Source organism: Moesziomyces antarcticus (assembly GCF_000747765.1).
Source record: "Moesziomyces antarcticus DNA, scaffold: scaffold_v10019, strain JCM 10317, whole genome shotgun sequence".
Lineage (NCBI taxonomy): Eukaryota > Fungi > Basidiomycota > Ustilaginomycetes > Ustilaginales > Ustilaginaceae > Moesziomyces > Moesziomyces antarcticus.
This window is the reverse complement of record NW_014638991.1, coordinates 350,354-374,235: the sequence shown is the minus strand read 5'-3', so window position 1 is coordinate 374,235 and position 23,882 is coordinate 350,354. Positions and strand designations below refer to the sequence as shown.

Sequence of the window (23,882 nt, the reverse complement as noted above, 5' to 3'; positions counted from 1 at the left end):
GCAAGACGGACGGTCCCTGACGATGAATCGAGCCGAAGCTAGCAGATTGTTCAGGTCTGTGTAGATACATAAGAGGCATTTCATCCATCGAGATAGACAGTCGAGATTTCCTCTCATCCGTTTATACTTACAGCCTCGGCACCCAAGCCCGTGACTGGACAGTAGGCCCTCTTATCTCTGCAACCATGTCGGCCAAAGCCCAGGAACACGATAAGCCCGAGTCCGAGCCTCGCGTCTCTTCCTCAAGCAACAATTCGCCTTTCAAGGATGACGAGGCTGCTGTCGAACAGTCTACTTCCGTCCGTGGCCCGAGCTTGATGGCCAAGAAGGATCGAGTCAGTGCAGTTCGCGATGCTGATGCTTCGAGCGCGCACGAAGGCCAACAGGAAGGCGTGAGCCGTATCGAAGCGCTCTACCGGGTCTTCCCTCGCAATCATCCCGTGGTCTGGTCTCTCTACGCGAGTCTGGCCGCGGTGACCATCTGCTTTTCCCTGGATCAGTCTACTACCGCTGCGTACCAGCTGTACGCCACCAACACGCTCGGTAACCATGGAACGCTTTTCGGCATCATCGCTACGGTCGAAGCCATTATCAGTGAGTCTTTTTTGGCTTGTCACGGACCCTTGAAGCGTCGATGTGTGCTTCGTACTGAGTTTGTCCCTGTGTCGCTCGGCGAACGCATGTTTCCGATGCAACAGACGCTGTTTCCAAGCCTTTCATCGCCAAGATTTGCGACATTTTCTCGCGACAGACGGCCTACCTTATGGTCGCCATCTTCTATACGGTCGGCTTTGTCATCTGCGCCGCTTCGCAGACTCCGGCTGCCTTTGCCGTTGGACGAATCATCACCGAGGTTGGCCAGGCAGGCTTCGATCTGGTGACCGACATTGTCGTTGCCGATCTGAGCTCTCTGCAATGGCGAGGCGTGGCCACCGCCTTGACTTCGTTCCCGTTCATCTTCCTCCCCTACTGCGGCAGCAACATCCAGGCGCGTCTCGCGCCGCCGGGCTACCCCGAGGGCTGGCGATGGGGATACGGCATGTTTGCCATCATGGCGCCTGTCTGCGTCACTCCCATCATCTTGGTGCTCACGTATTCGGATCGCAAAGCACGCAAGGCGGGTGAGCTCTCGTTCGCTTCTAGTCGACTCGAAACCCAGCGTGCGCAGGAGCAGGGAACTCTGCAGGTGCGACGAGACTCGCTCAAGGACCGCTACGCCAACCTGATCCGGCTTTGCAAGGAGATGGACCTTATTGGACTGTTCCTTCTGGCAATGTCGTTTGCTCTCATCCTGGTGCCCTTCAGTATCTACAAGACGGCGGACAAGCAGTGGCGCAACCCTTCGATCATCGCCATGTTTGTCTGCGGCGGTATCATTCTGGCCATGTTCATCGCTTGGGAAGTACTATACGCCACTCATCCGGTGATGAACAAGCGAGTGTGGTACAATCGCACTTTCCTGCTCGCCGTCACCATCGACATTTTTTACTTCATGGGTGGCAACATTCGATCGGTCTACTATGCCACCTATGTCAACGTTGGAACCAATCTGTCCAGCGTCAATTGGGGCTATGTTGCGAGTGCGCTGCCGACGTCTGCACTGTCTCTATTCGGACTTCTTGCTGGCCTCTACCTGCGATTCTTCCACCGATACAAGATGCTCCAGATTTGCGGTCTGGTCATTCGAATTGTCGCCATGGGCCTCTACCTGTACGGACGAGACCGCAATCTCACGACCATGGTGATTGTATGGGCGCAGATCCTCAACTCGCTCGGCGGCGCCTGTTCGGTTGTGGGCACACGAGTGGCATCGCAAGCTTCGGTTCCGCATCAAGACCTGGCTTCCATCATTGCCCAGCTGGGCCTGTGGACTCGTCTTGGTGGTGCGATCGGATCTGCGATTGCAGCCGGCATCTGGACGGGCACGCTAGACGATCACCTGGCTCAGACCGACCTGACGCCTGCACAGCAAAAGACGGTTTACGGAAGGCCCGCCAGTGCCAAAACCACGTTCAAGTGGGGAACGCCTCTTCGCAACCAGATCATCGCTGCGATGAGCCAGACGATGAAGCCTATCCTGATTGCTTCGCTGGTCCTCGCGTTCATTCCTCTCTTCGCAGGCTTGGTTATGCCGAATTTCTACCTTGGTCGGACGCAGAACGCGGTAGACGGTACGGACAACTCGGGCCGCGTCATCGAGTCGGCCGAGGAGAACCCCAACGCCAAAATCAACAAGAAGAAGAGCATCTTTGCTCGTTTCTCTTTTGGCAAAAAGTAGACTGCACGACAGCGTATCCACACGCCAAATGCAGAGTCTACATCTTCAGGGCCATTGTCAATTTGTACCGTCCAAACGCTTTGATCGCCGAATGCTTGACGGCAAAATGGCAAAATAGGAGAGGGAATTAGAAGGCATCAAAAGGACTGAAATGAAGAGGCTTGACCGTGCCAGACCCAGCTTTTAAGACCTTTCTCCGACAAAGCCGGACTGTGCCCTCGGCAGTTGTCGCATGAGAGGAGCGATCGGACCAAGCTGGTCCGAATGCGTTCCGGCAAGTCACACAATGGTGAACGGTTCGCAGCAGCAAGGTGTGCTTGCCGTTGACTGTAGCTACCGCGCTGCAGCCGAAGAGGAGAAAACTGGGTGTCGAGGAGGATGTTGCTCGCTTATTCTTTGCTTCCATTTTTTTATTTCTCGAAAATTCTTTTCTTTATCAGATAAAACGAAGGCGGGTTCGGCAGGCATGTTGCGCGTAGATAGCCGATGTGGGTGTCTTTCTGCGTGGGCGAGCTGATTGGCTACGAGCGAAATGTGGCTGCAGCAGACCGGCAGAAAGCATGGGAACCGCAGCAAGCGAGCTGCAGACGTTGTCACTGCTCGGCGAGAGCCGGTGCGTCATCGGATGGCTTGCGTTCACTCGCGTGCGGTACGCAAGCCTGGTTTCGATCCGAAGGTGTCGCTTTAGAGCCCGGAAAGCTCTGCGCGCGCGCCTGTGTGCGTGCTGTGCTATGCTGTGCTGTGCTGTGCTCGAGTCACAAAAGAACTGGTGTCCATGTTCTCCCTCAAGGTCACTTGAGGTTTGCCTTCCAAGACTCGTTGTTCTTGGTCCCCGCTGACATCTGTGTTTCGACAACCTCACCTCTCTAGCTAGCCCAGCATTCTTTGCCGCAACACCGTCCTTGGACTCCTCACCTGCTTATTCGCCACGCTCGCCGTGATGACGGTCGATATGAATTTTCCGGCACCAGGCGCCAAAAAGACGGTCGCAGTCTTGGGAGCATCGTACGCGGGACATCGGGCGATCCAGGTGCTGGTTGCGAGCTTGCCCGAGGACTGGCGGGTGGTCGTGTTGGAACGAAACACGCATGCCAATCATCTGTACGCCTTTCCACGGATGAGCGTGGTGCGCGGACACGAGCAAAAAGTGTTCATCCCCTACACCAACATGTTCAAGCCCGCGCTTGCTCTGCGGGATCAGCATCAGCTCTTGCATGCCAACGTCTTGGAGCTGGACCAGCAGAATCGACGAGTCTCGTACGAGCTGATCAACGACAAAGCAGCAGGCGTGCAGTGGCTACAATGGGACTATCTCGTCTATGCTCTGGGCAGCCACCTTCCGGATCCGATCAACGTTTGGAGCGGCGGCAGCGAGCAAGGCAGCCGCCAGCACGACGGAAGCAAGAAGATGGGGGTGCAGTGGCTCAGGGATGCACAAGACAGAATCGAAAAGGCAGATTCGATCGTGATCATCGGCGGAGGAGCTTTGGGCGTCCGTAAGTACCGACTCACCCGAGCTGATGATGGTTGCTTGGTCGAGAAACGTAGCACACGAGACTAACGAGATATTCACCTTGCGTTGCTTGGGCGAGAACAGAACTGGCAACTGACATTGCGGTGACCTATGGCCGCTCAAAGAGAGTGACCTTGACTCACTCTCGCGCCCAGCTGCTGCCTCGCTTCGACCCGTGGATGCACGAGAGAGCGGCTGCGCGGCTGTCCGAGCTAGGAGTTGAGCTCGTTCTCGGCAGTCGCGTCGACCTTGGCTCGCTGAGCAGCGACAGAAGATCGTTCCGGCTCCTCGATGGGCGTCAACTCGAAGGTGATCTGACGGTGAGTCAAAGCGTCAGGGTCAGATTCGTCGCAAAAGGAGTTCATGCGCTGACCGTGCCCTTTGATGATGCTGTGAACTGACAGCTGTTTTGCCTGGGCCAGACACCCAACACGCTTCTTTTGGGCGAATCATCGTTAAGCGAGTCGGGCATGGCCAGAGTCGAACCGACACTTCAGCTCTCGAGCAATCCACGCGTATTCGTGATCGGCGATGCTGCGGATGCCTTCGGTGCCATCAATGCAGGCCATACAGCGTGGGACCAGGCCGAGATGGCCGCCAAGAACATCCTCGCGCTCATCTCGATCAAGCAAGGCCAAGAAGCGGTCGAGCTGCAAGAGTACAAGCCGACGCCCCCGGCCATCAAGGTGTCCCTGGGCATCGATCGAGCCATTCGACAGACGATGGGGGGCGAGCTGATCGAGGTGGACAGTGGTGTGGTCGATCTCAACTCGACGAGCATGTGGACTCGACGAGGTCTCGGCACTGACGATCTTTGGCTCTAAGCTGTACTGAACAATAGCGGGTCACATACGCCAGTCGATAGGATCACTCCTTACTGTCTTAGATTTAGAATCTCAAAATGCCGCACCGACGCCACGCTTCGATGGTCAGCTGTCGGATATCGCGCTGTCGAGCCGGTACGGAATGAAGCAGAGTGTGCGACAGAAGCGCCCGTCGAAATGCCGTTGCGTGGGCAGAGCCAGAGCGGGCGTTACGGGCAGTGCTTCACTGTAGCTCATGTCAAGACACTTGCCCTAGACACCACCGCAACAGCAGCATGAAGGGAGGTGCCGCGGGCTGAAACGCGGCTCCACCGCTCCACCGACCCCCAAAGCTACCGAAGCCTAGCCAAGACGCGTCTTCTTAGCGAACCCCACCGTCCTCTCCACCACTTTCTCAGAAGTGCAAGAATACCCTGCATTCGTCTCGGCATCTTGGATCCCTTTCGCCGATCTACCAACTTTACCCACATGGAGACCGGTGGAGCGCAAAGCGAGGCTCCGAAAGCTCGCAGGCGCAAGTGACGGCTGCACGTGGAGTGTGGCGCACAACACATTCTTACAACGCAGGTACCTTCAGCACCCTGTGTCACCCTGACGTACCCCACATTATTACCCCGCGTTGCTTCATGCGAAGGATCTAGCCTGACAGCAACGTCCGTGCCTACTTAAGCGGCTGGATCTCTTGCTCCTCTAACGACGCAGGCAGCATATCCCTTCAAGCCTCACTTTTGCCCTCACTCGTGCAGCGCAGGTCCTTGACAGACACTGGAGATCGACCGACTTCAACCATGTGGCGAACCGTTGCATTGCTGGCTTCAACAGCGCTTGCTGTGCAAGCGGCGCCCGCCGATCGCGGCATCTTCAGCCCGAAACGCATCTACTTTGGTGCCGCCATCCCCGCAGATCCAAGCAGCGTCAGCTTCGAGCCCTACTGTGGATCCATCACCCTCAACGAGACACACCCGGTCGCTGTCCTCGACTACGGCAGAGAAGTTGGTGGTACGCCCATCTTCACTTCGAGCAATGCCGCCCAGATCGAGGTGAGGTACACAGAAGCGTACGCTGGTCTGCTCAAGGAGCAGGGGGACGGTCCTTACCCTTTCTCCACCATGCTGGCCGATACCTATCGCAGTCACAACCTCTCGATGCATGCCGGCGAACAATATCACGCGCCCTCCGTGCAAGGTGGTCAGCGATGGCAGTCTATCTCTGCTTCTGGTCCAACCACACTTGACTCGGTCGGCTTCGTCCCCTCTATGTCGACTCTGGATGCTGACGAGGTGCCGTCGCAGTTCAGCTCGTCCGATGAGACCTTGAACGACATCTGGCGTCTCGGAGCGCGCACTGTGCTGGCAGCGTGCTTCGAACAAGCTTCGCAGCCGTCGACGTGGTCGCCCAGTGCGCAGGGTGTCCTTGTGCCCGGTCAGCGACCTGCTCTGACTCGCAGGTTCTATGCCATGGAACCGTACACGCTCACCTTCGAGAGTCGCATCGAACTCGGCGGAACCGGCTGGGCGGTCGGGTTCCCGGTCTCGACGCTGGATGGCGGCCTTCTTCTGTACATCCGCAACGACACACTCACACTAGGGTACGGCTTCTCGCTGCTCAATCAGACGAGCCTCAACTCTTACGTGCTGGAATCGTTCACGGTCTCGGTGCGCAAAAAGCAATGGCTTGCCATTCAGACCGACGTTTCGGAAGGGAGCCTTGCGGTCAGGATCGATGGGCAGAGCGTCTTCAACGTCTCTTTGAGCAAGTACTGGCTGCCTAAAGCTCCCCTTGCGCAGTCCAGAACTCGCGGCTCCTTCGGCTTTGGCCCGTGGCAGGACCACGTGGCTCGCTATCGAAACGTCAAGGCGGTGGCGACCAACGGCACCATGCTGTACTCGAATGACATGAAGGACACCTCGGGTCAGCTCCTTGAAGAGTATGGAGTGGCAACCAACCGCTTTGCGACATGCCTCGATGGTGCCAAGCGAGACAGGCTGGTCTGGCTCGGCGACTTCTACCACACCGTGCACACTGTAGCCTCGTCATCTGCCAGGCGTGATCAGATCGAGGGTACGCTCGACTATATTTTCAAGTATCAGATCGCAGATGGATCGGTTCCCTCTTCGCCCGGAATGGGCTACGATCCGGACAAGAGCATGGCAGAGGCGGCGCAACGAGGCAAGCCCAACTACCTGCTGCGCGCGGACGCCAACATCCCCATCCCTCTTTCGCCGGGAAGCTACGGTCTGTTCGACTACGACATGCTCGGTCTGCTGGCGTATCTGCGCTACATTGAAAACTGGGGCTGGACCAGCTGGGCCAAGGCCAACTTCGAGCACGCTTCGAACATCAAAGACTTTATCGTCTCTTCCGCCAACCAGACCACCGGTCTGATGAACTTCCCAGGCTTCCTGGGCCCAGCACAGGGGTCGGCCATCGGCTTCCTTGCTCTCAATGCTCTGAGGAAGTTCGATGCGCTCTCGCCCAACTCGACGGTCATGTCCACTGCAGACAAGCTGCAGCAGGCACTGTGGACACTGTGGGATTCCGACAACGGGGGCTTCCGCATCTCGAAGGCGGACGGCAACTTTTCCATCGCTGCGACTGCCTTCGCACTCGAGAGTGGAGCTGTGATGGCCAATGACACGGAGCACGCGACGGCGCTACTGCGTCGACTGGACCAAGTCAAAGTTCCCATCGGAGGCTACCTCGACACTTCGGCTGCCATCGACGATCCCACCGCCAACATCTCGCCCAACATCAATGGCTTCCTGCTGGATGCGCTGGCAGGAGCTGGACAGCACAAGATGGCGGCCGAGCTGACCAAGAGCATCTGGACCCAGATGTTGACCAATGTCTCGACCAACACGGGCACCACCTGGGAGTACATGAGCCAGACGGGTCAGCCTGGTCTGTCGTTCTTTACGAGTCACAGCCACCCCTGGTCGAGCGCGCCCACGTACGTGCTGCCACGATACGCTGCCGGCCTGAGACCACTTGCTCCCGGGTACACCAAGTTTGTGGTGGAGCCCGTACCGGAAGCGTACGGACTCAGCTGGGCGAGCGTGGACCAGAAGACCGAGAACGGCTACATTCGCGTTCGCTGGAACCAGACGGATTCAGGTTTGACTGTCCGAGTGAAGGCGCCCGAGAGCGCGGTCGGCCAGGTGGCGTACACCTCTTCGGACGGGACACGCAAGGTGGTGGACCTCCAAGCTAGGTCCGGCTGGCAACAGACCTCGTTCTCTTAGTCTAGAGCACAGTAGACTCCACGACCTCCCAAGCATCGAAATCATATCTGGTGCCGCAGATCCGGGCGGAATGAATTGGGCGGTGCTGCTACCGGCTGAGATGCTCACGCGGCCTTGAGACACTCGGCCAAGACCTCGAGGAGACCCTTGCGGGCCTGGGTAACGTGATCTTGGGCGCCGGGTTGCTTGCACTGGGCGACGTGGTGGGTGATTGTATCTCGCAGCGTTGCCCGGAAGACGTCTGGGTGCAAGCCACCGTTTGGTTCGGACGGATCTCCTTCTTCGCGCTTGAGATGCGGAAGCACGTTGAGAATGACGTAGCTGGCGCGGAGGCTGAGGTTGATGCCGTTGAGCTCTGCCTGAGCTTGTGCATCAGCTTTGTTTCTCGGCTGACCCGCGCTGTGGGCTTGCAGATCGGCTCGCTCCCATTGGTTGCGAGTGTCTTGGCCGGATCGATCGAGCACGAGGTTGGTCAGCAGCACGGGGAAGAGCCTTTCGAGGGACAACAAAGAATGTGCCACCGGCTCGGAATCGGACACCATGGCTAGGATTGCCAAGCTTGCCATCCTGGTTGCAAGCGAGGGTTCTCCGCCTGCGTCGCTTGAGGGTGATGTTGAGGCGCCAGAAGACCCATCTCCGTTGATGTGGTTTAGGTACGCCCAATCGTCGACCTCTGACAGACCGAGGAGGGTTCTGAGGCGCAGAGTGAGTCGGCTCTGTTGCTCGTTCGAGCCATGCTTTTGCTCTGAGCCCGAAGGAGAACTGGCGACAAAGTACGCGAAAACTTCCTGAACCTGGAGCAAATTGACTAGCAGCTCGATCCAGGCCCTTCGAAGCATGGCGTGGTCTTCCATGAGCAGCTGTTCGCATGCGTGTGCGAGCACGGACGTCGAGCAGAATGTGGTGCTCGAGTCGCTTGTGACTTTATCTCTGGTCGCAGTCTCGAGTGAGAAGGCGGCAATGCTGAGGCAGATCTGAGGAGAGAGCGAGGCGAGGTTGGTGAGGGCGAGGAGAGCCTCGAATTTTTGGAGCTGGGAGGCAGCTGGGGCGAGCAAAAGGCTGCAGATGACCGGGGTGACGGAGAGGAGGCCTTGCTCTGATGGGAAGAGGATGGAGGGATTGAGGGAGATGAGGAGTTTTGCCAGAGCCTGCAAGGGTGCGAGGTCGTGCGAGGTGACGCTTGGCGTTGATGGATTTGCGCCTCGAGAGAAGAGGCCGATCCGATTTGCGCTCGACTGCCCAGCACCAGCGTCGGTGTTGGGTGCAGGAAGAAGGTCGTGAAGCACGGGAGCTGCGAGTGCTAGAACAGCCTTGAGTGCGCCTTGCTGTACGGCCTTGCCGCGCACGGTGCGGTCTTGCTTTGTGAGGAGGGCCAAGAGAGCATCGCTGCAAGCAGTTCGGACGCTTTTGCTGGGATTCACCTTCAAGCTCGCACTTGTAGAATTGGGGGATGGACGACCTGCTAGAGCGAGAGAGCAGAGTGTTTCGATGCCTCTGGCGTCCAAGACGGCGGCGCACCGCTTGTCCGCTTGTTCGACCGTCCCGAGCTCGTCTTCGTCGTTGTCAGCAGTTGCGCTGTCGTTCTGCTTTGTCTCTTGGGCATTGGCGAACTTGCGCAGCCGACGAATTTGCTTCTCTTCGGCTGTGAGGGTCTTTGGATATGCGGTAAGGTTGGAAAGGATGGTGGCGAGACCGAGTTGGAAGGCGCCGTCGAATCGTTGGCTGTCCACTTCGCCTGGCTTGGAAGTGTCGGCAGCCTTGGGTGTGGAGAGATCGAAAGTGGTGCAGAGGATTGCGAGGAGGCGCGTATCGGCTGCCAATCGATCTTTGAAGACTGGCTGGACTGTGAGGTAGGCCAAAGCTTCGAGACAGCCGAGCTGTATGCTACGATCGAGTTCGGCTCGAGCGGCTTGGTCGATAGACGAGAGGTTCTGAGACGATGCAGAGCCTGGGCCGCGACTCGGTAGCTCAGAATGAATAGCATCGAAGAGAGAGTGGTCCTTGCGTTGACGTTCTGACCTATCCTGCTGTATCTTGCGGATGTGGTCCTGCTGCGACGTCTGCTTGGAGGAAAGCGACTGAGACAGACCCTGAACGGATTCCGAGGCGGTGGCGCGGTAGATTTTGACGTCTGCGAGCCCAGATAGGATGGCGATTGCGTCGGTTTTGGGGTGCGAGTCCGAGGCGGGCGCGGACGAGCTGGTATTTCGAGGAACGCAGGCGATGTCGAGCCAGTCGAGGAGAGCCTGCTGACCTGCCAGAAACTTGCGTGTGACTGTGGAGTTGGCGGCGGAAGAGACGAGCTCTGCGACGGCCAAGCTGACGAGCTGCTCGTCGCGCAGCTGCAGCGGCTGAGCCGAAACATGCGACGATGCAGAATCGGGGGCGGGGCGACGGACGGCATTGCAGGCATCGGGAGCTTCTAGAACGAGATGGAGGATGCCCTCTGCGATGAGAATGTCGTGCGCCTCGGTGGGCAGTACGCTGAAGAGAGCCGCCAAAAAGTTGAGCGCGGCGAGCAGGCTGCGGGGAGTGGTGTCGGCCAGTTTGGAACGGATGACGGGAGTGAGCAGCTGCGCAAGATTTTCGTCCGTGATCTTGCAAGAAGCGCTTGAGGCAGACGCCGAGGAGGAGCGCGAGGCGAGCGTGACGAGTGCGGTGCTGCGCGCCTGCTTGAGTTCGGTGAGGACGGCATCGGTATCCTTGCGCTGAGCCGACGAGTGCTGCGCGAGAGGGGCGCAGTGGGAGAGGGGGGCGAAGGCATCGACAAACGAGTGAGCCGTCGAGGTGGACAGCGGCTCATCCGAGAGCGAGAAGCGACGGATGCTCTCTGCCAAGCTTTCCGTCTCTGCCTCTTGCATGATGTGATGGGTGATGGATGTGCCAACGCAAAAAGCAAGGCGGGAGCCAAATCGCGAATGCACTTTTTCCGAAAGTGTTGCTCTGCGGATACTCCAAGTGCGGATGTTCCGAGACTGCCGCTGCTTCGGCCTGGATCCGTGTGGAGTGAGGTGTCCGCATTTCGGAACTCGGAAGACACGTCCGAATCTAACAGTTGTGGCCGGCGCGCTCCTCTCCTGTGCTTCTGCTGCGCCGTTTTTTCGAGATGAGCAGCTTTGGTGGGGCCTGAGGGCAGGGAAATTTTTTGAGAAGGCAGAGCAGCGTTGCGAAGATGCATCGGCGTTGCGAGCTGCACTTGACCCAACACCATCACCATCTCCTCAGACTCGCCTACTCCTCATCACGACTCTGAATCCGCAATTGACGCCTTCACACTCGACGGTCACGTCGCTCTGATCACCGCACCCATCTCGCGGCTCTGATCATCGCCTGTTCTCATCCGGCATTCGCACCCTCCACCTCCAGCGACTGCATACAACATTTGGCATCTCGTTGCGATACCCTTCAGTCTTCCAGTTTGGTTTCGGCTCAGTCTACCTGCCAACTCTATCACCCTGCGCCGTTGTCCGCGCTAGTCCCTGTTGTCCACCACATACGCCGAGCATGCGAGCATAGCACCACACGACATCTTGCGTCCAATTGTCTCGAGATCTTTCTAGGCACTCTCTTGCCCGCCGCACCAGCAGAGGCCTCGCAGCGCGCGCAAGGCGGATCTTCCCTCACCATCCCCCTCAACCGCTGGCCGCGCAACGCCCTACACATCCGCCACCATGAAGCAGCTCGTCTCCCAAGATGCGCCCAAAAAGATCAAGCACATCCAGTTCGGTGTGCTCTCCAAACAGGACATCGTCAACATGTCCGAGATCGAGGTCACAACCAGAGATCTCTACACCATCGGCGAGGCCGAACGCAGACCGGTAGCCAACGGCACCCTCGACAGGCGTCTCGGTGTATCAGATAAGAACTCGCTCTGCGAAACCTGCCACCTCAAAATGGCAGACTGCGTCGGCCACTACGGCTACATCAAGCTCGTCCTGCCCGTATTCCACATCGGCTTCTTCAAGCACACCGTCGCCATCCTACAGAGCATCTGCAAAAACTGCGCAACCGTCCTCCTCGAAGAGCCCGACCGCAGAAAGTTCCTCAAACGCTTCCGCCGACCCAACCTCGAAAACCTCGACCGCACACGAACCTTCAAGGCGGTCAACACCATCGCACGCAAGGTCCTCTACTGCCCAAAGTGCGGCTATACCAACGGCACCGTCAAGAAGCAGGGTCAGCTCAAAATCGTCCACGAAAAGTTCAGGGCAAAGAAGACAGCCGCAGAACACGAAGAGTTCAGAGCATCCTTCGCCACCAACATCAAGATGGGCAACGGCGACATCACCCCCCACCTCAACAAGGCACAGGAGGATCTCAACCCGCTCAAGGCACTCGACCTCTTCAAGCGCATCTCGGACGAGGACTGCGAGCTCCTCGGCCTGCGTCCCGAGTTTGGTCGTCCGGAAGAGTACATCTGGCAGTACATCTGCGTCCCACCCGTCTGCATTCGTCCCTCGGTCGCACAGGATGGCGCCACCAACGAGGACGACGTCACCATCAAGCTCACAGAGATCATCTTCACCAACAGCCTCCTCAAGCTCGGCCTGGTCAAGGGCGGCAAGGGCACCACCACCAGCCAGCTCGTCCAGCAGTGGGAGTTCCTCCAGCTCACCGTCGCGCTCTACATCAACTCCGAGCTGCCAGGCGTCCCCACACAGCCGGGTCAGAAGCCCAGCCGCGGCTTCTGCCAGCGACTCAAGGGCAAACAGGGTCGATTCCGCGGCAACCTGTCAGGCAAGCGTGTCGACTTCTCCGGTCGAACCGTCATCGGTCCCGACCCCAACCTCAAGATCGACGAGGTCGCCGTTCCCCAGAGAGTCGCCAAGATCCTCACCTACCCGGAGCGCGTCTTCGAGCACAACATCGAGCAGCTCCGCCAGGCCGTCCGCAACGGCACCGACGTCCATCCGGGCGCCAACTACCTCATGGACGGCAAGACCGGCTTCAAGCGTTTCCTCAAATTCCCGGGCATGCGCGAGGAACTCGCGCAGAAGCTCCGCGTCGGCGACGTCGTCGAGCGCCACATCCGCGACGGCGACATCGTTCTCTTCAATCGACAACCCTCGCTTCACAAGCTCTCCATCATGTCGCATCGTGTCAAGGTCCGACCCTGGCGTACCTTCCGTCTCAACGAATGCGCCTGCAACCCCTACAACGCCGACTTTGACGGAGACGAGATGAACATGCACGTTCCTCAGACCGAAGAGGCCAGGACGGAAGCCACCATCCTCATGGGTGTCAAGCACAACCTCGTCACGCCCAGAAACGGCGAACCCATCGTCGCCGCTATTCAGGACTTCATCACCGCCTCCTACCTCATCTCCAAGCGCGACCGCTTCTTCGACCGAGCACAGTTCTCCCAGATCTGCAGCTACTTTGCCGACGCCAATCTGCACATCGACATTCCACCACCCGCCATCATGAAGCCCGTCCGCCTCTGGACGGGCAAGCAAGTCATGTCGTGTCTCATCCGTCCCAACAGCAAGAGCCCGCACATTGTCAACCTCGAGGCGCAGTGCCGTACCTTCGAAAAGCCCACCGGCGGCCATCCCAAGGACATGTCGCCCAATGACGGCTGGCTCGTCATCGTCAACTCCGAGGTCATGTGCGGTGTCTTTGACAAGTCCACCGTCGGTGACGGAAAGAAGAACTCCGTCTTCGGCGTCATGCTCCGCGACTACGGGCCCGATGCGGCCATCACCGCCATGAACCGACTCGCAAAGACGTGCGCCCGCTGGCTCGCCAACCAGGGTTTCTCTCTCGGTATCAACGACGTGATTCCTGGCCCCAATCTGCGCAAGAACAAGGACGCCAAGGTCGAAGCAGCCTACGCCGAGTGTCTGGACCTCATCGAGAAGGCCAAGCGCGGCAAGCTCGAGAATCTGCCAGGATGCGACCAGGAGCAGACGCTCGAAAACATGATCTCCGGTGTGCTCTCCGGCGTCCGAAGCGACGTTGGTGAGATCTGCATGACCGAGCTCAGCCGCCACAACGCGCCGCTCGTCATGGCATTCTGCGGTTCCAAGGGTAGTAAGATCAACGTCGCACAGATGGTCGCCTGTGTAGGCCAGCAGATCATCGCAGGCTCCCGTGTGCCCAACGGCTTCCAGGATCGATCGCTTCCGCATTTCCCCAAGAAGTCCAAGGACCCGCTCTCCAAGGGCTTCGTGCGCAACTCGTTCTTCAGCGGTCTGACGCCCACCGAATTCTTATTCCACGGTATCTCGGGACGAGAAGGTCTCGTCGACACTGCAGTCAAGACGGCCGAGACCGGCTACATGCAGCGTCGACTGATGAAGGCGTTGGAGGATCTCTCGACCCACTACGATCTCAGTGTGCGCAACTCGGTTGGCGGTGTGGTGCAGTTCATCTACGGAGACGACGGCCTGGATCCTGCGGAGCTCGAGGGCAATGCCATGCCCATCGAGCCCTTCCGCCTTTGGCGTCACTGCGTCGCCATTACACGTCACCTGCCCGGGCGCGGACTATTCCCTTACGAGATCATGGAGATCGTCAAGCGCGAACTCACCAGCCCCAAGTTCGTCAACACGTGCACACAGAAATATCGCGACTCTGTGCACGAGTTCCTGCACGAGAACGTGTTCAAGCGCGCCGTCGCCGTGCGCGAGGCGTTTGGCATGTACGGTGCCGAGGAGCGCGAAGAGCACTGGGACGAGCACACGGATCTTTCCATCGGCGCCAACCGCGACCAGTGGGCGATCGTCGACAACAAGACCAAGGTCAAGGAGGCGGCCATCGTCGCGTTCCTCCACCAGTGCTACATCAAGTACATGAGGGCCAAGATCGAGCCCGGCTCGGCTGTGGGTGCGGTGGGAGCGCAGTCGATCGGCGAGCCAGGCACGCAGATGACGCTCAAGACGTTCCACTTTGCCGGTGTGGCGTCGATGAACGTCACGCTGGGTGTTCCTCGTATCAAGGAGATCATCAACGCGGCCAAGGTAATCAACACGCCCATCATCGAGGCCAAGCTGGTTTCGGAAAAGTCGGAGCGCGCGGCACGCATCGTAAAGGGACGAATCGAGAAGACGTACCTTGGCGACATCGCCTCGGTGATCGAAGAGGCGTGGGCGGCGCAGTACACCTACCTCGGCGTGCACATTGACATGGACGCGATCCAGAAGCTCCAGCTCGAGATCACGCTCAACGACATCAAGTGGGCGATTGTCAACGCGCCCAAGCTCAAGATCAAGGAGGAGCGTGTGATGGTGGTGCCCAAGAAGAACCGCATCCGCATCTACGTGCCGCCCGAGGGCGTGGACAAGGAGAGCGAGGTGTACTACAACCTCAAGGCGCTCAAGCGTGCGCTGCCGTCGATCGTCGTCAAGGGCATCCCGCAGGCGACGCGTGCGGTGATTTCGGACGAGAAGGGCACGCGCAAGTTGCTGGTGGAAGGCTACGGCCTGCTCAAGGTCATGACGACCGAGGGAGTGATCGGCACGCAGACGCACACGAACCACGTGATGGAGATGCAGTCGGTGCTGGGTATCGAGGCGGCCCGCACGTCGGTGTACCGCGAGATCGAGACGACCATGTCGGCGCACGGCATGAGCATCGACCCGCGACACATTATGCTGCTCGCCGACACCATGACGTACAAGGGCGAGGTGCTGGGCATCACGCGATTCGGCGTGGCCAAGATGAAGGACAGCGTGCTCATGCTCGCCAGTTTCGAAAAGACCACCGACCATCTGTTCGATGCGGCGCTCTTCGGCAAGAAGGACGAGGTGCTCGGCGTGAGTGAGAGCATCATCATGGGCAACCCTGCGCAGACGGTCGGAACGGGCATGCCGGCTCTGGTGGTGCCGGCGCCAAAGCTGCCGCCGCGTCGTGCGCTGTTGTTCGATCGTTGAAGCTCATCGTCACGGTACAAATGCAGTTGATTCACTGTGCAGTGTCTGTGCCTGTGTGTGTGCCTTGATCGGAAGAGTGAGGGTCGATGGCGCGGCGGAGCTGATCTTTGGAGCGTCGGCGATGTGGGGGTTTGCGTTCGGCTTCTGTGGACACGGACCACTTTTGCACCGAACCGAGCTGGAAATCCGGGGTAAAGTCCGGCGTTCAAAGCTGGCCGGTCATGTACCTCCCTCCTCCATCCTCAACTTCAAGTCGCGGTATGATCCTTGGTCGCACCTTATCTTCTCGCTTCCTCCATCGCTTGCGCCTAGAAACGCCCAGATTCAAGTCAGTCAAGCTTGGCTGGTCAGGATTCGTCACGATGACAGCCACACGCGCCTACTCGCGGCTGGTACGCTTTGTTCCCGCCGACACGCAGTCCACCAGCACTACGCCCCTAATTGGCGAGCCTGTGGATGCAGAGCTCGATGTCGGTCAAGCGACGTACTCCTCTCAGCCTGTGAGGGTGCACGTGTACTCGGGCACGTCGATCCTGCATCCAGGCGAGCGTACAGGCGAAGAAGTGACCGTAGGTCGTCTTTTGTCGCCTCTCGCTCAGAGCGAAGTGGGTATGATCCGATGTATCGGATTGAACTACATCACACACGCAAAGGAGGTGGGGATGGACATTCCGACTGTCCCCACGCTTTTCACCAAGCCTGATACAGCTCTGGCAGGACCGTGGCCGCAAAACACGGTGATCCCGAAAAGCTTCGTGCAGGACGATGCGGCGGATTACGAAGCAGAGGTGGTGCTCGTCATTGGCAAAGAGTGCAAGAACGTCTCCGAGCAAGATGCCATGGAGTATTTGCTTGGGTAAGTCTGCCCAACTACAAAGGATCGATCGTTCGATGAAGTTGACTTTAGCGCTGGAGTGGGTAGGATCACGGCGGCAAACGACGTTTCGTCGCGCAAGGCGCAGTTTTCACAGTCGCAGTGGAGCTACTCCAAGGGCTTTGATGGCGCATGCCCCATCGGCCCCGCTTTCGTCCACAAGGACGCTATCGGAAACATGACGGAAGTGCAGATCTCAGCAAGTCTAGATGGTAAAATCGTACAAAAGAGCGACCTCAGGTATGTTCCCCACCACCAACAATCGGAAAGATAGGATTAAACTGACCTCACCGCGTCTCTGGGTTGAAGTGATCTCATCTTTTCGATCCCCAAGATCATTTCGTTCCTGTCGCAGGGCACCACGCTTCGCGCCGGAACCATCATTCTCACCGGGTACGTTGAGCTCCGGACTACCAACTGCTCGCCTAGCATGTCGATTACTGATCCTTTGCATTGGTCGAAACAGGACGCCGGCGGGAATCGGCTGGACCAGCCAGCCCAAACGCACGCTGCAGCACGGCAGCACCTTTGCAGTCACCATCTCGCACGGTGTCGGCACACTGATCAATCAGATCGAGCATGAAACCTAAACATTAAGTCCTCATCGCAAGTCCACTCGGACAGCGCTTCAATGAGGCTCAGATCCACACTCGGTTAGAATCGAGCAATGCTAGCCTCTGTTGCTTCGCATGTTGTACGCGACCCGAACCGAGAGGTCGGGGCTTTTATGGAATGAAGAAAGAAGTGGAGAGGGGATGGAATCAAGCAGGGACCTGGAAGGCGCGCTGCGAGCCGCTCGAGAGGGTGTTTGACTTTTTGCGACGCTCGTCGGGCGTGCCCACATGCATGGGTGCCTGGAACGCCGCCTGCTTTCCCTTGGCCTCCGAGGGAGCAGAGGTCTTGTTGGAGATGACATCGTTGTCGTTGCCGTACTTGTACGCGCCGCTGGCCACGCCGTTTGCCTTGTCGGCCTTGGACTTGGCGAGGAAGCTAAAGTGACCGCCGACGACGGGGCGTGCGAGGAAATGGATGAGCGGATCCTCGGGCTGCTTTGGGAAGTCGCCCGTGGTGCTCTCCATAAGATCAGTGAAGGGCGCATCGGTCTTGCCATCCTCGATGAACTTGTACAGCAGCTCGATGAAGAGCTTGTGCGTCGCCGGGTCGTCGGACGCAGCGGCCGCAAACATCTCCCAGTCGGTCTTGGTCCACTTGTGCCTCGAGTCCAGAGGCACACCGTACTTCTCCTGGACGCGCGGATACCACGCATCCTGGATCTTGTACACCGCCTCCGGGACCAGGTTGAGGTCAAGCATGCGATCGGCAAGCAGATTGTACAGCGTGCCCCACGAGGCGTCGGTCTGGTAGGCGAGCTTGGTGTGCGAGGCATCGTGCGAGATGGCGAGCGTCTGCCACTGCTTGATGTAGGTGGTCGAGATGTTGGCGTACGATTTGGCGTCCTTGGAGTGACCGAGCATGTCGGCGATGCGCGACATGGCGGCGATACCTGTGATGCCCTTGATGGCAAGGTCGGTCTGGTTGGCGAGCGTGCCGGCAAAGTCGTCGGTGGAGAGCTGCTCGGCCGGGATGAGGCTGTCGGCCACAAGGTACTCGGTCCACTGCTTCATGATGTCGTAGTGCTCCTCGAGGAAGGACAGCGCCTTGGACTTGCCCACGAGCTGAGCCCAGTGGAGCGTCATCCAGATCATGTTGCCCGACTCTTCGACCTGCATGGGCTCGTCGTTGCCGTCGTTGTGGCCAAAGGCGTTGGGATACGTGCCGAGGTCGTGCACGCACCACTTGTTGGGGTACAGACCGGACTCGGTGTACTCGAAGAGCGGCTTCATCAGGTCGCGCAGCAGGTTGGGGTTGGCGTAGGAGAGCAGAGGGAAGAGCGGGAAGATGACGTCGACGGTGGACATGTCGCCGTTGGACGAGATCTCCTTGAGGAAAAGGAGCGTGTCGGAGGTGTTGTACCTGCCCTTGGAGTCCCTGCTGATGGTGATCTCAAAGGTGGCAAACGCCTGACGCACCGAGAGCTGGGTGATGGCGGCGTACTTGTCGCCGACGTCGCCTCCGCCGACGGCAGCGCGCGAGTCGTCGGCGACCTGCTTGTCGAAGGCCTTTGCGGTCTTGAGGGCGTTGTCGAAATCGTTCATGAAGAAGGCGACGGCATCCTCAAGCTTGTCGCCAAACTCGGACTGCCAGTACCCGTAACGGTCCTCTTGGTAGCTCTTTGTGGATTTGGAGCCGGGTTTCTTTGCGCGGATGTAATTGACATAAGGGGTGCGCATGTGACCGACGACGAAGAGCGCGTCCTTGTCTGCGTGCTTTGCGTCAAAGTCGACGGCAAAGGCGAACGAGTTGTCGGGGCCGAGGACGGGGCCGTGGTCGAAGGAGAGCTTGCCGGTGTCGATGAACTCGGTGTGGGTGACGACATTGTTGTTGTTGCGCGAGTAGAGGCCGGTGTGGTTGCGTGCGGCGTAGGTGGCATTGCCCCACTCTGCTCGTTGGCGGAACTCGGTGTAAACTTCGGGATGCTTGCGCGTGACAAAGAAGACCGAGGTGTCGTTCTTCTCGTAGTACTGCTGGTCATAGGGGAAGTCTTCGTAGTCGTAGTCGTGACCGGTGACCCAGCGCTCGTCGATGTCGGTGTAGAGCTGGATGCTGCGGCCCTTGATGGTGGAGGTGTCTAGCTCTACGTGGAGGTAGCTGAGCGGCAGACTCTGGCGGAGGTAGTCGTCCGGGGTGATGGGGGTGAGGAAGGTGACGTTGAACCTGACCTTGTCTGCCTCGAAGGCGAAGATGGTGCGGGTGGCGGTGTACTCTGCGCTGAGCTGCTTGGCGGCCTGGCCGGCGCGAACGAGGGTGCCAAAGCCATTGCCCATCCACTCGTAAGTGACGTTGTCGATGCGGATGTAACCGGTCCAGCCGAGGCGGAACTCGCCGTCTGCGCCGTAGGAGGAAGTCCAGAAGGCGGGCCACTGGCCGGCGAGGTAGCCACCGTCTCCGACGGTGTTGGGAGGGGTAGAGGCACGGTTCGAGCCCGAGGGGAGCCAAGCATTGAGGTAAGGGCTTCTTACGGCGAGCGGGAACGAGGGCGGGTTGACGGGCGAGAAGGAGCTCGAGGAGAGCGCCGAGTCAGCATTGGTGATGCCCGGGTTGAAGCTGGAGGAGCCTGAGGAGGAGGTGGAAGCGGGTGAGACGGCTTGAGGCGATGCAACGCTGGAGCCTGCGGTCTTTTCGCCGTTGGTGACGAGCTTGAAGGAGGGGGCATTGAGGTCGCCGCTCTGGAGGGTGACCTGCTGGGCCTGCTGGACGCTCCACTGAACACCGGGCTGAGTGGGGTCCGAGCTGAGGCCGACGAGCTGCTGCGCCTGAGGCAGATGCTTTTCGGAGGGAGCGCGGGTGATGTCGGCGAGCGCCTCGTAGAGGGTCTTGAGGCCGTCGGACCTGGCGAGGGAAGCTTGGGCAGGGGTGGGAGCCGAGAGGAGAAGCGCTGCGGCAAGCGTCGAGGCTGTCGACGCGAATGACAACCTCATGATGTTTGATGAAGAGGGTCTATGGCTCGGAAGAGCAAGCGTTGAGGTGGTGTATGCGCGTGTGGATGAACGAAAAAGTGAGAAGGGGCTCTAGCTATATAGGGGAAAGCAGGAGAGGGTGGGTCGAACAATGCGCAAGAGATGAATGCAATGCGGATCAATGTGGGCTGACAGCGGGTCGCGGATAGTCTATCTAGGCTTGCGGCTGCGCAACGAGGGCTGAGAGGAGGTGTGATCCTGAGTCTAAGCGAAATGAAGCGAAGCCTTCTGGTGCGGTACGGTAGGTCCTGTAGCGGATGGATTTGAAGCTCGGATGAGGAGGCTTGTTTCTTTGTGGAAGGGGCGGATGAGGAAGCGAAGGAGACGGTGCTACTGCAAGCGGCGGCGGCGGCAGCGCGGATGGAGGATATGAAGCAGTGGTGGGACGGGGGTGAGGAGAGGGTCACGGCTGCAGACTAAAGGTAGCGAAGTGGGGCTCCGTGCGCAGCTGAGGCACACGATGGGCGCTACAGCCGAGCGCGGGGGGGAGGGGTGTCAGGGGCCGCCGCACTAGAGCCCTGCGCTCATAGCCGGAGCTCGATGCACGGCAATCTACTCTATGCGCAACGCTCCGCTCCGCAATCGCCAGCAGACGATCGGCGTAAAAGGCGGCCAAAGCCGAGCCCAAAGTGGAGGCACCAAAGGGCGCGGCGAGGAGCCGCTCGCGTGAGCAGCTCGCGCCGCCTGTCACGTCAAGTGACTGACTGGCTGGATCACTGACAGCGGCCGTTGCAGATCCGCTCTCGTCTTCGGCTGATCCGGGGCGATCAAGCGAGCCCGCCAAAAAAGCCCTTCGAAGGAACCCACCAAATTGAGCGACGCGCTGCCACGTCCCACGCCATCCATCCTTCGCATCACACCCGACGACGGTCGTCTGACTTGGATCGTGGGATGTGTGACTGCTGAAAGGATGCACTCTCGGGATGCGACCGTCGCCGCGGGCGATGTCAGCCGCAGCAGATTGACCGGTGCTCGTCGACCGCTGCTCGTCCCCGCACATGCACCTCTCTGCAGGATGAGAGCACCGCATCGCCGTCGGAGCAGCTATTTTCGACGCCCTGCCTCTCTCTCTCTCTCTCTCTCTATCCTTCACGCTCAACTGTCACCGAGTCTGAGCCAGATCACACGCTTTGCTCGACACTTGATGCCGACTCTTATATAGGCTCTGGTGCGTGGAAAGCGTAGACAGGCAGCGTGTTGCGAGCGTCGCGAGCTTATCCCGCGCCCTCCTGCAGCACCGCCGCATGCATGCACCTTTGGCCCCACCTGCATCTGTGGGGAACTGCCAGCCCAGACCGCAAAATCCCAAGTCTAACAGCGGAGAGCTTTTTCGAAAACGATCTTGCTCACTTTTGCACAACCGCTCGGAACATCCCGCAGGCACCTCCAGACAAGCATGACCAAATGACAATCGCATGGCTATTTTGTATCAAACTACTCGAGCGTGGTTCAGGGCGTCTCTACTCACTCCTCGTCGAGAGCGCTGTTGACTTCGCGGCTGATGCGGTGCACCGCCTTGAGGTAGATCTTGACCGCCTCCGGGTCGACGCCCGGCGTGATGCCGTGGCCGAGGTTGGCGATGTACGCGCCTCCGCCGCCAAAGCCGCCCTTCTTGGAGCGCAGCATCTGGTCCACCTTGGCCTCGATCGCCTCCTTGCCGGCGTACAGCACCGAAGGATCCATGTTGCCCTGCAGCGCCAGACGGTGGCCCGCCTCGTTCTGTCCGCTGGCATCCTTGAAGCCCGCCTTGCCCGGCGACGCCAGCTCCACCACCTTGCGCGCCACGCACGGCTCCACCGTCCAGTCCAGCCCCACAACGTCGTACCCCGCCTTGACCACCTCGGGCAGCGAGTGGCCCAGCGCACCCTTGGCGAACACAATGAGCGGCGGGCAGGGGATCGACTTGGTCGACAGGATGTCGCGCACCGACGCCGCGATCGAGCGCAGGTACGGCAGCGAAAACTGCCGGAAGTCGGCCGGCGACAGCTCGCCCGCCCACGAGTCAAACACCTGGAGCAGCTGCGCGCCCGCCTTGACCTGCCCCACCAAAAAGTCGGTGCATACATCGGCGATGCGCTGCAGCAGCTCCTTGGACTCCTCCGGATACTTGAACAGCCACGTCTTGGCCTTTTCAAACGTCTTGCTGCCGCCGCCCTCCACCATGTACGCCATGAGCGTCCACGGCGCTCCGCAGAATCCGATCAGCGGCACCTCGCCGTCCAGCTTGGTGCGTGTGAGCTTGATCGCCTCGTACACGTAGCCCAGCTCCTTCTCCACGTCCACCTTCTTCCGAAGCTTCGTCGCAACGTCCTTGGGCGTCACCAGAGGGTCGGGGAAGTGCGGGCCCTTGGCCGGCAGCATCTCCACCTCCATGCCCATGGCCTGCGGCACGACCAGGATGTCCGAAAAGATGATCGCGGCGTCCAGCAGTCCCGAGTACCGTCGGATGGGCTGCACTGTGATCTCGGACGCCAGCTCCGGGTTGCGGCAGCACTCGAAAAAGTCGTGGTCCTCGCGGATCTTGCGGAATTCTGCGCGCGGCACAAAAGGGGGAACATGTCAGCGGTGTCGAGCGGCAAAATGAAAGGGAGACAGCTCTGATAGCGACTACTCACCAGGCAGGTACCTTCCGGCCTGGCGCATGATCCAGCATGGTGCGCGTTCGGTCTGGTGGCCGCGTGCGGCGCGGATGATGAGGTCGTTCTTGAGGCCTTCTTCGGGCTTGCGGCACTCCTTCTCCTTGCGCTGCGTGAACGACTGCAGATGCTGCATCCCGGGGATCTTGGACGTCATGCTGGGCGAAGAGCGACCTTGTGGAATCGGGTCGGCTCAGTGAAGATGGGGGTTGGTTGGAACAGATGGCTGTCCCGGCGCGCGTCGGGAGATCGAGGTGGAGTCGGGGGCGGCACTTGTTGCGTTTGTTGGCTCCTCCGGCCGGCTCTTTTGCAAGCGAGCTGAGCCCTGGCGCCATTTTTCCTCGCTTTGAACAAGTTCGGAAGTCGGGCCACATGGACGCAGTGTGAGCTATCTAGGGTATAACAATGTTCGCATTTATTATCGACCTCACACTCGCTGCCTCGCCAACTTCGTCACGATGAGTCAGTCCCGCTTTCCAGGGAGAGCGGACGTCATGATGGCGTTGATGGCGTTGACGAGGAACAGCGCTGGATTGTCTCAGCTGGCTTATCCAAGGGTTGCAAGCTATCCGCGTTCCGGCTTCCGCGACATCATGCGATCGAGGCGGCGTGCGCTGTGCTGCGTCGGTCCACGTGCTGCGCGCCGAGGATTTCGACGCACGTCAGTTGGCGCGGCCTTCTCGCTATTTTCCACCGCGATCAGCATGAGAACACCACAACTGCCACCCCCGAGATTTTGGGCACTTCCGAGTGCTCATGAATGACAGCATGATTTGCACATCCGTCCAGAGGCACGTGGCGCCCTGAGCTCAGCAGGGATCTCCGTTCTGCAGTATCGCCCCCAACATTTTCGGGTATCGGAACAGGGCTGTCCGTTGCGGTGGGCTTCCGCTGGAAGGAGCCATGTAGTGCAGCCCGAATCCCGAATCTCCGCCCGGAGGAAAAGTGTCACCCTGCGTAGCCGTCACTCTTCCGAACAATGCTCTTCCGCTCTGTCAGCTTCCGTCAGAGTAGAGATAAGGCTGTGTACGCTTCAGTACATTCGGTGGCAACGCATGTGGGT

At 59.3% G+C, this 23,882-nt stretch overlaps 7 protein-coding genes across 7 annotated transcripts; 4 read left to right on the top strand and 3 right to left on the bottom strand.

The window, feature by feature from the left end:
* Positions 1-185: 185 nt before the first annotated feature.
* Positions 186-2,278, top strand: PAN0_019d5865 (MFS general substrate transporter; the record flags this gene model as incomplete). Its single annotated transcript, XM_014798799.1, has 2 exons — positions 186-594; positions 699-2,278. The coding sequence occupies 2 exons, from the start codon at positions 186-188 to the stop codon at positions 2,276-2,278; spliced, it is 1,989 nt and encodes a 662-aa protein (XP_014654285.1).
* Positions 2,279-2,838: 560 nt separating this feature from the next.
* On the top strand, positions 2,839-4,615 carry PAN0_019d5864 (iron uptake cluster protein; the record flags this gene model as incomplete). The annotated part of the gene is made up of 4 exons (XM_014798798.1): positions 2,839-2,891; positions 3,158-3,774; positions 3,876-4,111; positions 4,196-4,615. 4 exons carry the CDS (start codon positions 2,839-2,841, stop codon positions 4,613-4,615), a joined length of 1,326 nt encoding a protein of 441 aa, XP_014654284.1.
* Positions 4,616-5,403: 788 nt separating this feature from the next.
* On the top strand, positions 5,404-7,857 carry PAN0_019d5863 (rhaA is able to hydrolyze alpha-1; the record flags this gene model as incomplete). The annotated part of the gene is made up of 1 exon (XM_014798797.1): positions 5,404-7,857. One exon carries the CDS (start codon positions 5,404-5,406, stop codon positions 7,855-7,857), a length of 2,454 nt encoding a protein of 817 aa, XP_014654283.1.
* A 104-nt stretch (positions 7,858-7,961) lies between these two features.
* Positions 7,962-10,718, bottom strand: PAN0_019c5862 (actin cytoskeleton organization protein; the record flags this gene model as incomplete). The annotated part of the gene is made up of 1 exon (XM_014798796.1): positions 7,962-10,718. One exon carries the CDS (start codon positions 10,716-10,718, stop codon positions 7,962-7,964), a length of 2,757 nt encoding a protein of 918 aa, XP_014654282.1.
* An 810-nt stretch (positions 10,719-11,528) lies between these two features.
* Positions 11,529-17,195, top strand: PAN0_019d5861 (beta and beta-prime subunits of DNA dependent RNA-polymerase; the record flags this gene model as incomplete). The annotated part of the gene is made up of 6 exons (XM_014798795.1): positions 11,529-15,718; positions 15,807-16,059; positions 16,151-16,587; positions 16,654-16,845; positions 16,915-16,998; positions 17,072-17,195. The coding sequence occupies 6 exons, from the start codon at positions 11,529-11,531 to the stop codon at positions 17,193-17,195; spliced, it is 5,280 nt and encodes a 1,759-aa protein (XP_014654281.1).
* A 171-nt stretch (positions 17,196-17,366) lies between these two features.
* On the bottom strand, positions 17,367-20,144 carry PAN0_019c5860 (glutaminase GtaA; the record flags this gene model as incomplete). Its single annotated transcript, XM_014798794.1, has 1 exon — positions 17,367-20,144. One exon carries the CDS (start codon positions 20,142-20,144, stop codon positions 17,367-17,369), a length of 2,778 nt encoding a protein of 925 aa, XP_014654280.1.
* Positions 20,145-21,647: 1,503 nt separating this feature from the next.
* PAN0_019c5859 (uroporphyrinogen decarboxylase) lies at positions 21,648-22,976 on the bottom strand (the record flags this gene model as incomplete). The annotated part of the gene is made up of 2 exons (XM_014798793.1): positions 21,648-22,714; positions 22,799-22,976. 2 exons carry the CDS (start codon positions 22,974-22,976, stop codon positions 21,648-21,650), a joined length of 1,245 nt encoding a protein of 414 aa, XP_014654279.1.
* Positions 22,977-23,882: the final 906 nt, after the last annotated feature.